The following is a 13,947-nucleotide window of genomic DNA, read 5'->3' as shown; positions in this document are numbered from 1 at the left end:
TTACCTGGCTAGAGCTGAAGTTGACCAGGATCTCCACTGGAGAGTCCCTGTGTCACCTCAGGGTAATCATTTTCCAGCGGCCCTGGGCAAGGAGCAGGGATGAGGTCTGCAGTGCTGTGGAAAGCATACAGGTACGTGCTAGTTAGCTGGTTTCTTTGTGGAGCCCAGAGTGAGGAAAAAGAAGGGAGCCTGGCTTTGTTTACTGCTTCAGAGCTCTGGGGAGAGTTCTTAACTCTAGTTAGGTTAAATGATGTCTAAGGAGTGCCCTCTAGGGTTCCTGAACTTTGGGGTACCATGCTTCAGCAGCTCTCCCCAATCTCTGGGGCCCAGTTCCATGGAGGGCATGCCATCCACCTTCTGGCTTCTTTAGGAGCCACAAGGAGGGGGGGCGGGGGGGCATGCATTTAGCATTCTGAGGAGCAGGATTGTCTTGTCCATAAAAAGAACTAGATTTCTACCACTTAGAACATTTTTCTGCCTCATAGGTCATTTCCAGTGAAGTTGGCTGTTCTCTGTCATGAGCTTACTTGAGTTTTAGATTAAAAAAATTTTTTTTATGTGGATTAATCCAGTCACCTGTAGCTAGGAAAGCAAACCAGCGCTTTGGGGCTTTGTAATCTGCGAAACACAGATGGATGAATTTTGGTTACTTTTAGTTAATCGCCTACCAGGAGCCATCACTACCTACTGCACCCCCAGTCTCTGTTGCAGCACAGCTAAAAAGGTCCTCCCGCCTTTGCAAGATCCCTAGAGGGAACGCAGTCTTCCATGCCCAAGCTGATACTGGGTCCACTGGGTGATCACCTGGGGAATTTGTCAAATGTAGATTCTCGGGCCCAACCCAGGCCTACTTACTGGAACTTCCAGAAATCTGTATTTAGAATAAGTCATTTTGATGTTGCCAGCTGCTCTCCTCAACACTGGTGACATCAGGGATCGGTCATTGCCCCATTTTAGTTGAGGATGCTGAGGCCCTGAGAGCCAGACACTTGCCCTGGATCAGGTCATGTGGCTGAAGGATGCAGTCTCTGCCCAAGGGCTCCTGGTCCTCCCTGCAGCCACCCTGTGTGCCAGGCCATGTTCAGGCCTCTTGTGTGTCCTTGTGTCCAGTACTGTCCTTCGGTACCTGGGCTTTTGTTCATATGCGTTCTTGAAGGGGAAATTTGTGGAAGTGGTGTTCTGCGGGTGGGACTGGGAGGAGGGGATGGGGGCTTCTGGGTCTCTGACCCTCCCTGGCTGGGTTCTGAGGCCAGGCAGGCCAGGCGCTCCCAGCAGAGCCTTGACCACGCTCTCATCCCTCTTGGAGGGAGGGGGCGGGTGGATGGTGGTGTCCAGACTCTGCCTGTTGCTTCTGCTCTGTGGGAAGGATGGTTGAGCAGTCAGAGCACCCATTTCCAGAGGGATGTGGTTTTCATGTCCCTGCCCGGCACCACTTTCTCAGAACATGACAGACCAGTGGCCAGGCAGCCGAGGCCGCCTCCCAGGAAGGGGTTTTGCAGTGGCTGCTCCACAGCAAAGCGCAGAAGCTGGTCTCTTACTGGCAGTTGTGGGTGGGTGGTGGGCAGTCTCCCCACTGCCAGAGTAGCCTTGTTTGTCTTTGCCTTAGGCCCTTGGTTACATTCTGTTCCTCTCCTCACCCCAGGGAGTGAGAGGCCACAGGGGGCTGGGGGGCAGCTTGAGGCATCTCCCTCCTTCCCCACCTTTCAGGCACTGGGGGTCAAGGGGAGTTAGGGGTCCACCTGGGTTGCTACTGGGGTTCAAAAAGAGTGTAGTAAAGGTTGGCCAGATCCTTTAAGGGCACCCTCCTTTGTGTAGGCTTTGGGGGATGGACACAGATGAAAAAGAATAGCGCACACTTCACCCTGTGCAGTTCAGTGTTCTGTAATCTGAGCTTCACTGCAGCCCCAGGAGGCCAGAGCGGCCGTCCTGGTGGCTGGGTGGGCTTGGAGGGCAGGCCAGGCAGGGCGTGGAGGAGTGGGGTGAAGGCTGGCTTCTGTGGGTGCGCTGGAGCCCTCTGCCCAGCCCGGGATGCTTCGCCTTCCTCACCTTTTGAGGGCTGAGCTTGGGAGGTTGCCGCAGAAGACTTCAGATGAACGAATATGGCTTTTCCTTACCGGCCACAGTGAGATCACGTCCAGACCTGCCCTTTTATCTCTTCTTCCAGATGCAGCTCTCAGTGGTCAAGCCCTTGTTTCTTTGTTTGGTTCCCTCAACTCCTGGCCACTCTGCCCTGGGTGGTGGGATGAAATGACGTGGACTGTGGACCCTCCATCTTTGGTTCAGATCCTGGGCCCTGTTGTTTCTGTCTTGTCCTTGGGCAAGTCACATGACCTTTCTGAACTCCTGTTTCCTCCAGCATGAAGTGGGGAAATGAGTACCCAGCAGAGAGGGATAAGATAAATGTTCGGGAAGGTTCCCAGCCGAAGTCCTGGTGTTCAGGAGGAGACACTTTTTTAAAAAAAATCACCATTCTCCATTCTTCTAGGAATTCTCCTCTTAGTGTTTTGGCGGTCGGTGGAAAGTTGGCTTCACTTGATTTTTGTCTAACCTGTAGCCGGCATTGGTAGTAAACCTACGTGTGGACTAGTGAGAGAACACGGGAGATGTGCTGGGGATTTCTGGAGCCTGTGTGTGCGTCTTGCCTCTGCTCTTTCCTTGGGGCGCAGGTTTTGGGGAGATGTTTTGAAACTGAACCTGCTGCCTCATCACTGCCCTCCCCTTCTCTCCACAGATCCTGCTTCTCAGAAGATGCACTATTATAGATACTCTAACGCCGAGGTCAGCTGCTGGTACAAGTACCTCCTTTTCAGTTACAACATCGTCTTCTGGGTGAGTGGATGAGAGCAGCTGCGTTCCCTGGCTTAGTCCTAAATAGCAAATTGTGATTCTTCACATACTTCTGATTTGTCAGGCCCCCTGTGAGGCTCTGGAGGAGATGGTGGTCAGGGTTGATGAGTCCTGTCCTCACGAAACTAGCAACAAGTAAATTATAAAATAGACCATTAAGTGCTGTGATGGGAAAGGCCAAGAGGTGGCTGAAGACCAGATTAAGGGGCCCTACCCCAGCCTTGGGGGTTTAGTAAGGCTTGGGGCTCTGGCCCAGGAGCATGTCTGTGTCCCTCAACCCACACCCCAGGAATGCCCCAGTGAGACATCGGCAGCCAGGTCCTTTGTGTGCCCTGTGCTGGGCTCTGGGAGGTGAGAGTGGACAAGGGCAATAAAGCCCTGTCCTTGCTGTGCTTGTGGTTCAACCAGAAGGGGTGTTAGCCTACTGAGCCTCAGAGTGGGTAGGGAGAAGCCCCTTGGCCAAGGTGATCAGGGAAGTGCATTCCTAGGAGGTAGATTGTGGGCTGAGACTTGTGTACTAGTGAAAACGAAGCTATGTGGGATCTCAGGAAGAAAGCTCCTGGTAGGGGGAGCAGCATGTGCAAAGGTCCTGAGGCAGGAATGAGCTTGGCATGTGCAAGAGACAAAAAGAAAATCATGTGGCTGGAGCTGAATGAGTACAAGGTAGAGGAGACACAGGTGAGGACATGGGCATGAAGAAGCCAGTTCATGTAGGACTGTACGGTTCTCAGTAAGTAGCTGGAATTACCTTCTGCTTCTTTTAGTAGCTCTTGGTAGGATATAAGTTGGATGGTGTTTGATCTGATTTTGGAATGATTCTGCCGAGTGAAGGGATGGATGGTGGTCCCATGTTCAGAGATGGGATTTGGGGCAGAAGGGTTTGAATGGTCTCTTAGCCAGCCACATGGAGATGTCAGTTTCCTGTGCCAGTGGCCATCCTGGAAATGAATGTCTTGGCCACCATCAGAGGAAGTGGTGGACCAGACAAGATCCTAGGAGAGCACGGTGACTAAGAAGAGGAGGTCTGAATATTGAGTCGGGGATGCTAGAGGTGGGGTTGAGTAGGAAGGCCCACTCCAAAGTTGGCTCTGAGTGGGTGGCCTGAGGTAAAAGGAAGACCAGGACAGTTTATGTCATAGGAGCCTTGAGGAGGAAGCCCTGCAAGCAGAGAAGAGCAGGCAGCTCTGCCACAGGTGGGTGAAGTAGGAGGAGGGCAGAAACTTGGCTTTGATTTTGACCAGGTGGTGGTGGTTGTGAACTTGACCAGACCTGCTGGGGATGGAAACCCACCGGGAGTTGGCCCAGGAGCCAGTGGGACTTGAGGAAGTGGAAACCAGGGACTCGTGACAGTTCTTTCAAGGACTCTTGCCTTAAAGAGGAGGAGAGAAACTGGGCACTGGAGATGGTCGCGGGGTTAAGAGTGTGTCACTGAGGTTGGTCCAGGGAGAGGCAGATTGATTCAGTGCAGGAAGGCAAGGCGACATGGCCATGACCGTGCACGGAGGCTTTTAAAACCTCCATTTAATACCAGCCTCGTTTCTTGTGTCTGGGTCTGCACCTAGTGTCTGGGCAGGGGCAGATGGCGAAGGAGGGGCAGGATGAGTGGCCATGATGCCCCATTTACCTCTGCTATGGGTTTTGGCATTTCCTATTTGGACTGGAACTCTTGACAAGACAGACTTACCAAGACTTCTCAGCCTTTCACCCTTGAATTTTCCAGCATCACATCTCCTGATGATTTATCTCAAAGTTTCAGGGATTTTCTGTTCTGGAGAAATAGGGTGGGATTCAGTGGCTTGGCCGTTCACCCCAGGACTTCTCCGGTGCCCAGACAATTTTAATCAGCAACTTCATCATTGTCCCTGAAGTGGGGCAGTGCTGGATATTTGAGGTGGTTCCTGTGGGCCCTTCCTCATGGGAGGGCTGTGGCTGCCCCATCCCTGAGTTGTGTGGCTTCCTCGACCTGCATTGCCCCCTGTCTGGAGGAGAGCCCTCTGGCCCCACCTGGAGTCCCCAGCCCCCAACCAGGTGTACGGTTGACACTTTAGAAACTTGTCCACGCAGCTGTCGTGCCCTCACCAGCTGTGCTGGCTTGGCCTTGTACCCTAGCCTCTGACTCTCATCCTGATTTTTGCAGCTGGAGTGAAACTGCCCTGCTGCTGATCCTGTGGCTGAGGCCCCTGGTAATCTCCATTCCTTCAGAGCCTTTCAGAACAGATTCTTTGCTCTTGGGAAGCGTTTACGTTCACAGCACCAAGTTCAAATAGCGGAGTTCGTGAATCCAGAGTGGTAGCAAGTCTGCTCGGTGACTGAAGGGTGCTGCAGTGTTATCAGAGTTTTGCAGAATTGGCAGTGTGTGTGGTCGAGAGTTAATCATTTTTCAGTTCGTGTGCACTGGGGCGGAACAGGAAGGGACAAAAAGGAACAGTCAGGAAAACGAGTCATGAGAGCTTGGTTGGGAAAACGAGATGGGGAGGCTGCCCGGCCCCTCCCTGCTGGGTTCTTGGCTACGATTTGCTGTCTTCATCTGCACAGGAGCTGGGAATGTGGAATGAGGCCTGAGACTTGGGGTGCAGAGCCCTCCGGGAAGTGCACGGTGCAGCGGGGGTGAGGGAGGGTGCACCTGGGTGCCAGTCTGGACTCTCACCTGAGCTGAGCAACCTTGATAAGCCTCAGTGTTTTTGTGAAATACTGTTCTCACTTGCCTGCTGCCTGCCTCTCAAGGTTGCTAAAAATGTGTAAAATGATATGCCAAACGCTTACCGCCTTAGAAGAATTTTATTTATTTATTTACTTACTTACTTACACTTATGTCTATATTTATTTATTTATTTACTTTTTAACGGAAATACTGGGGATTGAACCCAGGACCTTGTGCATGCTAAGCAACATGCTTTACCACTGAGCTATGTCCCCCCCCCCCGCCAAAAGTTTTCTTTTTTAAATGGAGAAAAATACAAAAGTAGAACAATATAATGAACCTCCCACCCACTGCCGCCATGTTTCCATCACCTGGCTTGAAAAATTACCAACTCAGCCGCTTTTATTAAATTTATATCCCCTGCCCTTTGGATTATTTTGAAGCAAATCACAGATAGATTGTTTTGCACAGCGTTTTCGTATTTGTTTGGTTTTGATGAATTCACAGTGAGCAGTGGAGCAGAAGGGTGGCAGTGTTGATGGTGGACTTGGGCTCGGTAGGCAGGTTTGAATATGCAGAAGCAACCTGTTGATTCTTTGACCAATTCTAGATGCTGGAACAAGCAGAGGTTTTATTTAGCCGTTTGCGCCTTCCAGAATTATTAGCCCAGTAACATTTTTTATGGCAAACATCTATAGCAGTACAATTTTTTTAAAGCTGTCTCCTTCCAACTTCAGGGCTGAGATTTTTCCAAGGGACCTTTAATACCGGCTCAGGGCAAGAAATGTGGACGCCCCTGATGTTGGTGTCTGCTCTGAGCTGCATGTTTCACTGAGTGAGTGTGGAGCTGGGCTTCATGGGGTCTCATCACAGGGACGCCAGGGAAACACTGCCAACACAGCATTTTGAGGACACTAACACTTTACCTTGTTTTGTTTTGTTGGTTGGTTTGTTTAAATTATAATCATTCCTTGGTTGTGTTAGCCTGTTTCTAGGACAGAATCTCCCTTTGACCTAGGGAAATGCAAATCAAAACCACAATGAGATACCACTTCTTACTCATTAGAGTGAGTATTATTAAAAACCAGAAAATAACAAATGTTGGGGAGGATGTGGAGAAATTTGAATCCTTGTGCACTGTCGGTGAGACTATAAAATGGTACAGCTGCTATGGAAAAAACTGTGGCAGTTCCTCAAAAAGTAAAAAATAGAACTACCATATGATGCAGCAACTCAACTTCTGTGCATGTGCCTAGAAGAACTGAAAGCAGGATCTTGAAGACATATTTGCACACCCTTGTTCACAGCAGCATTATTCACAACAGCCAAGAAGTAGAAGCAACCCCAACATCTAGCGAAGGATGAGTAGATAAACAAAATATGGTCTATGCATGCAACGGAATATTATTCAGCCTTAACAGTGAGGGAGATTTCTACATATACTACAACATGGGCGAACCTTGAGGACATTATGCTGAGTGAAATAAGCCAAACACAAAAGGACAAATACTGTATGATTCCATTTACATGATGTACCTGGAGTAGTCAGATTCAGAAACAGAAAGTAAAATGGTGGGTGCCAGGGGCTGGGTGGGGGAGGGGAAAATGGGAAGTTACTGTTTAATGGGGACAAAGTGTCAGTTTTTGCAACATGGAAAGAGCTCTTTTGGTGGATGGTGGTGATGAGTTCACAAAACCGTGAATGTATTTAACGCCTCTGAGTAGCACACTTAAAAATGGTTAAGATGGTTTTTTGTTTTTTTGTGGGTTTTCTTTTCTCCATTTTTAAAATTGAAGTATAGTCAGTTTACAATGTGTCAATTTCCGGTGTACAGCGTAATGTTTCAGTCAAACATACATATGTAATTTCTTTTCCATATTCTTTTTCATTATAGGTTACTGTAAGATATTGAATATAGTTCCCTGTGCTGTACAGTATAAACTTGTTGTTTTTCTGTTGTATATATAGTAGTTAGTATCTGCAAATCTCAAACTCCCAGTTTATCCCTTCCCATCCCCAAGATGGTACGTTTTATATTATGTGTACTTTACCATGATTAAAATTTAAAAAAAAAATCTCACTTTGACTTGCAGAGGGAGGGAAGCTGGGAGTTGTATACAGCCTTTGTCTTTGTTATTCTCACCCTAGCTGGTTCCACAAAGAATTCTGAGCTTCCCTGGTTTTGCTGAGTGAATCCTCTCAAGGGATGATTCCGATGATGCCTGCAACTCCAGGATTGCTTCCCACCACAAACACTGAGTTTAATCTGCAAAGGTCCCAATAAAGCCCTTGCCTGGATCTATTTCAGAGAGGGATTAAAAGTGAAGAACCAAGGCCGCCTGTAGGCATAGACCATCAGCCTGTGTTTCACAGAGGAGAGGGCCCTGCCGTCAGCCTTCTCAGTGACGTGGACGGGTCTGAGCCGTGGCTTCCACACTTGTGAAATGCAGGAATTCGCTTCTGAGCCTAATGTGCAGCCTGTTTCTGGGTGAGAAACAAGGACATTTGTGCTCTGTGACCAGCATGGCTTGAGGCCCCTTCCTTCAAAGTAACAGATTTCTCCCATGAGCAAGGTGAACATGTAATTTATGGTCCAAGTGGGGAAACTTTTAGAATGAGAGAGAGGTTATTAAGAATTTTGCCAGAACAGCAGATGTGCCCTAGAACTATCCCAGGCAAGCCGGGGCATGTGGTCACCTTACCCAAGAGAGGCAAAGCCAGTCTAACGTGGAGGGACCTAACGGTTAGCTCCCTGCCCTTGCCCCCATTTTTGGCATCTTTGAGGATGCACGGTCTTAATCTCTTTGTCTGGCCCTACAATGGGCTGTTGACTCTGGATCTGCTAGAGAATTGCCCTTATTTGAGCTGAGCGCTGTCCGTGGGACGTCAGACCCCAAGGCCTGGGTCTGAATGTGGATGGTTTCTCTGCTCCCATCTCTTGGTAATGAATGCAGTCAAAAAGGAGAAGTCTAGTGTTTTAGTAACGTGCATCATGTATTTTCACTTTCACTGCTGAGCAGTGGTACCTTTCTCTCTTCCGGTTTTATTTCATAAACTTTTGTAATTGCCTTGAAATTCTAGAAGACTGCACAAAGCATCCCAGCTTTACTGCGTTCCCTCCTCCAGGCTCCATTTGCCTGCTGCAGTCACACATGGTTTCCCATCTTTGTGAGGGTATTGTCGTAATTTTGAAGCCTGTGTTTTCTTATCAGCATCACCTAGCATAGAACATTCCAGGCTGCCACATAGTCTTCCCGATTGTATTTTTGGAAATTCCCGTAATGGACATTTAGGTTGTTTCCAATTTTTCTACTGTCTTGGATAAGGATGCAATGATTAGCTTTTGTAATACAGATTCTTCTCTTTGAGGAAAGGAGAGACACTATTTGCTGAGATAGAGTCCCAGGAGTAAGATTAAATGGGTCAGAAGGTATGTCCATTATTTTGACCTGCCTGACATATTTATATAGTCATATTCGCCAGAAGGGCTGCCCCAATTCATAGGAAATAGACCGCCTTATCTTTTGGCACGTGAGGGTGTGGTGCGTGTATATTTTTCCACCTTTCTGCTTGCCAAGGCAGAGAGCAAGGATTGCTTAATCGGAGACTCCAGTAGGACTAGGTGTTGCCTGTGGTGCTGATCCCTGCAGGGCCTCAGCTCCTGATCTCACTGGCTCAGGAACATCTGAGGGGACCACTAGGAGGGGTTTGCAAGGATGGGCTGTTTACATGGTGCACTATGATTACTGCCCGGGCCGTGATTATTACACACTCACAGGGTGGTGTCAGTTCTAAGTAACTGGTGGTGTGTATAATTCTGCTTCCTTGGTCAGTAAATAGTCAACATGGCCCAGTCTGCTGGAGTGATTTGTCATCTGCAAGGGAGTACCCTATTCCCATTTTGTTTGTACCTTTTTCCTTTCCCCACCTCCAGAAATGCTTGTAAAAAATCACCTCTATTGAGATCTAAATTAAATAGAATAACATGTACCCATTTCACGTGTATAGTTCACTGAGTTGACAGCTGCCTACTCCATGTAACCACTGTTGCCACAGTGAAGACATCAAACATTTCCATCACTCCAGAAACTGTCCCTGTGCAGCCACCCACTCCCCTTCTTTCCTCCAGCAGCCATCCAGCTGCCTCCTGTCACTGTAAATTCTATTCCAGTCTCGGATCTGACTTCCTTTAGGTGATGGTCCTCTGCTGTTTTTGTTTTTAATTTCATTAATTTCTTAAAAATTTTTTAAATTATGTTTTTATTTTTCAAAACTGTCATAACACGTGTATAGCAAAACTTAGAATTATAACCATTTTTAAGTGCACAGCTCAGTGGCATTAAGTACACTTAAAAAATTGTTGTGCCACCATCACCACCATCCATCTCCAGTCTGTTGCATTGATTTCTGTTCTTATTTTTATTATTTTCTCTCTTCGACTTATTTTGGGATTATCTTGTTCTTTTTCTTCTTCAGGTAGAAGTTTAGATCATTGATATTAGATCTTTCTTCTTTCCTGTTGTATAAATACAGGCATATGTCCTTTTATTTTGCTTCCCGGATACTGCATTTTTTTACAAATATTAGGTTGGTGCTGCTTTGCGTTGAACAAGTCTGTCGGCACCATTTTTCCAGTTGCGTTGGCTCACTTCACGTCTCTGTCAGATTTTGGTACTCCTTTCAGTGTTTCAGACTTTTCCATTATTATTGTATTTGTTATGGTGATCTGTAATAATATTTGATGTGACTCGCTGAAAGGCTCAGATGATGGTTAGCATTTTTTAGCAGTGAAGTATGGGGGGGGGCGGTAATTAGGTTTTATTTACTTATTTAGTTAGTTTTAATGCAGGTACTAGGGATTGAACCCCGGACCTCGTGCATGCTAAGCATGACCTACCACTGAGCTATACCCTCCCCCAGCAGTGAAGTATTTTTTAAATTAAGATATGTACCTTTTTTTTTTTTCAAAGATATAATGCTGTTGCACACTTTGACTATGGTATAGTGTAAACATAACCTTTATATGCACCGGGAAATCAAAAAAATTCAGGGACTCACTTTATTGCGGTGGTCTGGAGCCAAACCCAAGTATCTTCAAAGTATGCCTGTATTTGATGCTCTGCGTTTTCTGCACGCCCCCCATTTTGATATGTTTTCATTCCATTTGGTTGCGTATGCATACTCTAGGTGATGTGTCTTGTCTTCCCCTCTCCGGCTCTACTTCAGGAATTTCTCTTTACTGCCGGATTGCAGCAGTTTTATGAGGATATGTGCTGGTGTGGTTGTCTTTGTGTTTATTCTATTTTAAGTTCCTTGGGCTTTTTGGATTTGTGGGTTTGTAGTTTTCATCAAGTTTGTGATTACTTTGATCATTATTTCTTCAAATATACACCCTCCCACCTTGGACTCCTTGTCCCACAGGTCACTGAGGCTCTGTTTAGCTGTTTTTTACTCCCTGTATCATTTTGTTTAGATAGTTCCTATTGCTTTTTCTTCAAGGTCACTCATCTTTTCTTCTATAATGTCTATTGTCAGTTAAACCTATCTAGTGAATGTGTTGTTGAGTCCAGACTCGTTCTGCTCGCTGCACTACAGGCCAGTAAATCGGGAGACGAGGTGCTGGGGCAAGGAATAGCGACTTTATTCGGAAAGCCAGTAGACCAAGAGGATGGCAGACCAATGTCTTGGAGAACCATCCTGCTCTTGTCAGAATACAGGCTCCTTTTATACAAAAAATAAGGAAGGGGGTGTGGTTGATTGCTGCAGTCTTCTTGCTACAGGCATTCTTTGTTCTTGCAGCCCTCCCTGTGGGCCAGGTCATGGTGTCCCTGTTGTTAACTCCAACAAAACAAAGGTTATTCTCTACTACAAAGTCTTCATTTCTAATGTGTTTTCTATTTCTAATAGTTCTATTTGGATCTTTTTTATATTTTCTATTTCTCTTCTCATTAAATTTATACTTTCCTTTAAATCCCTGAGTATATTTCCCTGAGCAATGTTTGTTGTTTGTTTTAAAGTCTTTACTAATTCCATCTTCTCTGTTATTCCTCAGGGTGTCTTTTTCTAGTTCTTGAATTTTTTTTCCTTGTTATAGATCACATTTTTGTCTTCCTTCTTGCCTATGTAGTAACTTTTGATTGGATGCTAGATACAGTTTTTCTGCCCAAGTATTCTTTCTGTTTTGGTCAGCCTGGGCTGCCATAACAACATACCATAGGCTGTTTGGCTTGAACAACAGAAATTTATTTTCTCCCATTTCCAGAGGCTGGAAGTTCAAAATCAGGGTGCCAGCGTGGTCAGGTTCTGGTGAGGGCTCTCTTCGCTGGCTTGCACTTGGCTTCCTTTTTGCTGAGACAGAAGAGAGAGGAGTGGGGGGGAGATCCTCCTATAAGGACAGTAATCATGGACGCTGCACTCTCATGACCTCTTGTAACCCTGCTTACTTCTCAGGGGCCCCACTAAAGGCAGGAAAAATGGAAGTGGGGTGTGAGGAGGGCCGTGTCCCAGGTCTCAGCTGAGCCCCACCAAATGTAGCTTCTTGCAGGAAAGAATTCAAGAGCGAGCCACAGTTGAGTAAAGGTAGACTTATTTAGAGAGATACATACTGCATAGAGTGTAGGCTGTTTCAAAAGGCAAGAGAAAGGCCACGAGGTGTCGGGGTTGGGTGCTCAGTTTAGAGTAAAAGTTGTTACACACTCCATAGACAGAGTGCGGGCCATCTCCAAAGATAAGGGAGCGAGAGGCAGCCACGAGGCGCCCCATTGCCAGTTTTTATGGGCTCCGTAACTTCATATGCTAACAAGTGGGAGGATCATTTTAACTACCCTGGGGAAGGGTCTGGGATTCCCAGGATGTTGGCTGTTGCCCACTCTTTGACCTTTTATGGTTAGTCTTGGAACTGTCATGGCACCTGTGGACATGTTATTCACCATGCTAATATATTACAATGGGTGTGTAGTGAAGCTCAAGGTCTACTAGAAGTCAAATCTCCTGCCAACTTGATCCTTAAGGTTCACTGGAAGTTGAATCTTCTGCCATTTTGGTGTTAATTGCTGCATTGTTCTTTGAATGGCTGTGCCCTGCCCCCTTCCGTCCTGTCTTACCACCTCCAAATATCATCACGTTGTGGACTAGGGCTTCGACCTAGGAATTTTGGAGGGACACGACATTTCGATCCGTAACACTTCTTTCACAGTATTCAGTCTTTTGAGTCTGACATCTTTTGTTAAATATTCAGTGTGAGATTTCATTCATGCTGTGATACGTAGTTGTAGATTGTTGATTCTCACTGTTATGGAATATTCCATTGTGGGAATATGCCATTTGGGCTATTTGCAGTTTTAGGCTATTGAGACATACCAGGGTTGAAGTAATATAAAAGCATAGCAGCGTTGGAGACCTGAGTTATAGGAATGTCCTGGGGTTCATGTGGCTGAGCTGAAGGAAATCCTGTCTAGGTCCGGATGGTTTTAGTGTGATAGTTTAGTGCAGGACTTGGCAGACTGTGGCTTGCAGGCCAGGCCTGGCTCTCTGCCGGTTTTTTGCACATACAACTTTATTGGAACACAGCCCTGCCCATTCATTTATGTCTTATCTGTAACTGTTTTCCTGCTCCAACTGCAGAGTTGAGTCGTTGAAATAGAGACCATCCCGCAGGCAAAGCTGAAAATACTATCTGGCTAACAGAACTGTCAACCCCTGGCTGCAGATCTTGTTTTCTACCCACCGTTCACCACTGAACTGTGCCAGGGGGATGGCAGGGACTGGGGCTGGGGGTTCCTTCTCTCCTGGGGAGCTGCCTGTAAATTGCCTTGAGGACTCTGCCTTCCTTTCTTTCACAGTCAGATTCCTGGGCCGGGTGTGGCGGCTGCGGTGGGTGTGGGCTTCCTTGTTATCTGGGAGTTGAAGCTGCCCCAGAGCCCTGTGGTTAGTCCTCACCCCTCCTCCCTAGGCTCACTGGGAAGGACGCATGTGCTCCTTGTTCTCAGAACCACCCTTCCAGCAGGAGGAAAAGCTGGTGTGTGATAGCTGTGTGACCCTGAGCGAAGCACCATCCTGCCCTGGGCCTTTTTCCCTCTGTGATGCTGGGCTCCAGCATCCCTTCCTGCTCCCAGACTTTCTAAACTCCCATGGAGAAGTGGCTTGGTTCAGGCTTTTTTTTTTTTTTTTTTTTTTTTTAATGTGGGACTATTTTGAAAGGGCCATTACTTTTATGCTCAGCTTAGGGTTCAGAGTGGTCACAATCTGGAGGGACAAGGCCTCCTGACTCCGACAGATGCCCTGAGACTCCCCCTCAGCCCCTCGGGCTCTTAGGGCCAGGTTGGATCTAGGGTCTGTGCCCTCTGGCATCCTTTCTGGCCAGTAATTGCATCATTGGCATTTCAAGTGGCCACAAGCATCTCTGCTGTTCCCTGGACTCACCCAGCCCGAAGCCAGGATTTCCGATTCTGGAAAGTGA

General features: G+C 47.1%; 1 protein-coding gene across 3 annotated transcripts in view; it reads left to right on the top strand.

Moving 5' to 3' along the window:
• Nucleotides 1-13,947, top strand: part of TSPAN14 (tetraspanin 14) — a 54,282-nt gene that overhangs the window by 23,599 nt on the left and 16,736 nt on the right. For 2 of the 3 annotated variants that reach the window (XM_072971206.1, XM_006211624.4), the window contains exon 2: nt 2,732-2,829. The exons of the other annotated variant lie outside the window; for it this stretch is intronic. In XM_072971206.1, coding sequence (XP_072827307.1) covers nt 2,749-2,829 — 81 coding nt within the window. In that variant the 5' untranslated portion in view covers nt 2,732-2,748. The remainder of the gene's footprint in view (nt 1-2,731; nt 2,830-13,947) is intronic. 3 annotated transcript variants of the gene reach the window in all.

The sequence above is a fragment of the Vicugna pacos genome, chromosome 11 (genome assembly GCF_048564905.1).
Source record: "Vicugna pacos chromosome 11, VicPac4, whole genome shotgun sequence".
In the NCBI taxonomy this organism is placed as follows: Eukaryota; Metazoa; Chordata; class Mammalia; order Artiodactyla; family Camelidae; genus Vicugna; species Vicugna pacos.
Note: the sequence above shows the minus strand (reverse complement) of the source record. Positions and strands in the feature narration are given on the sequence as shown.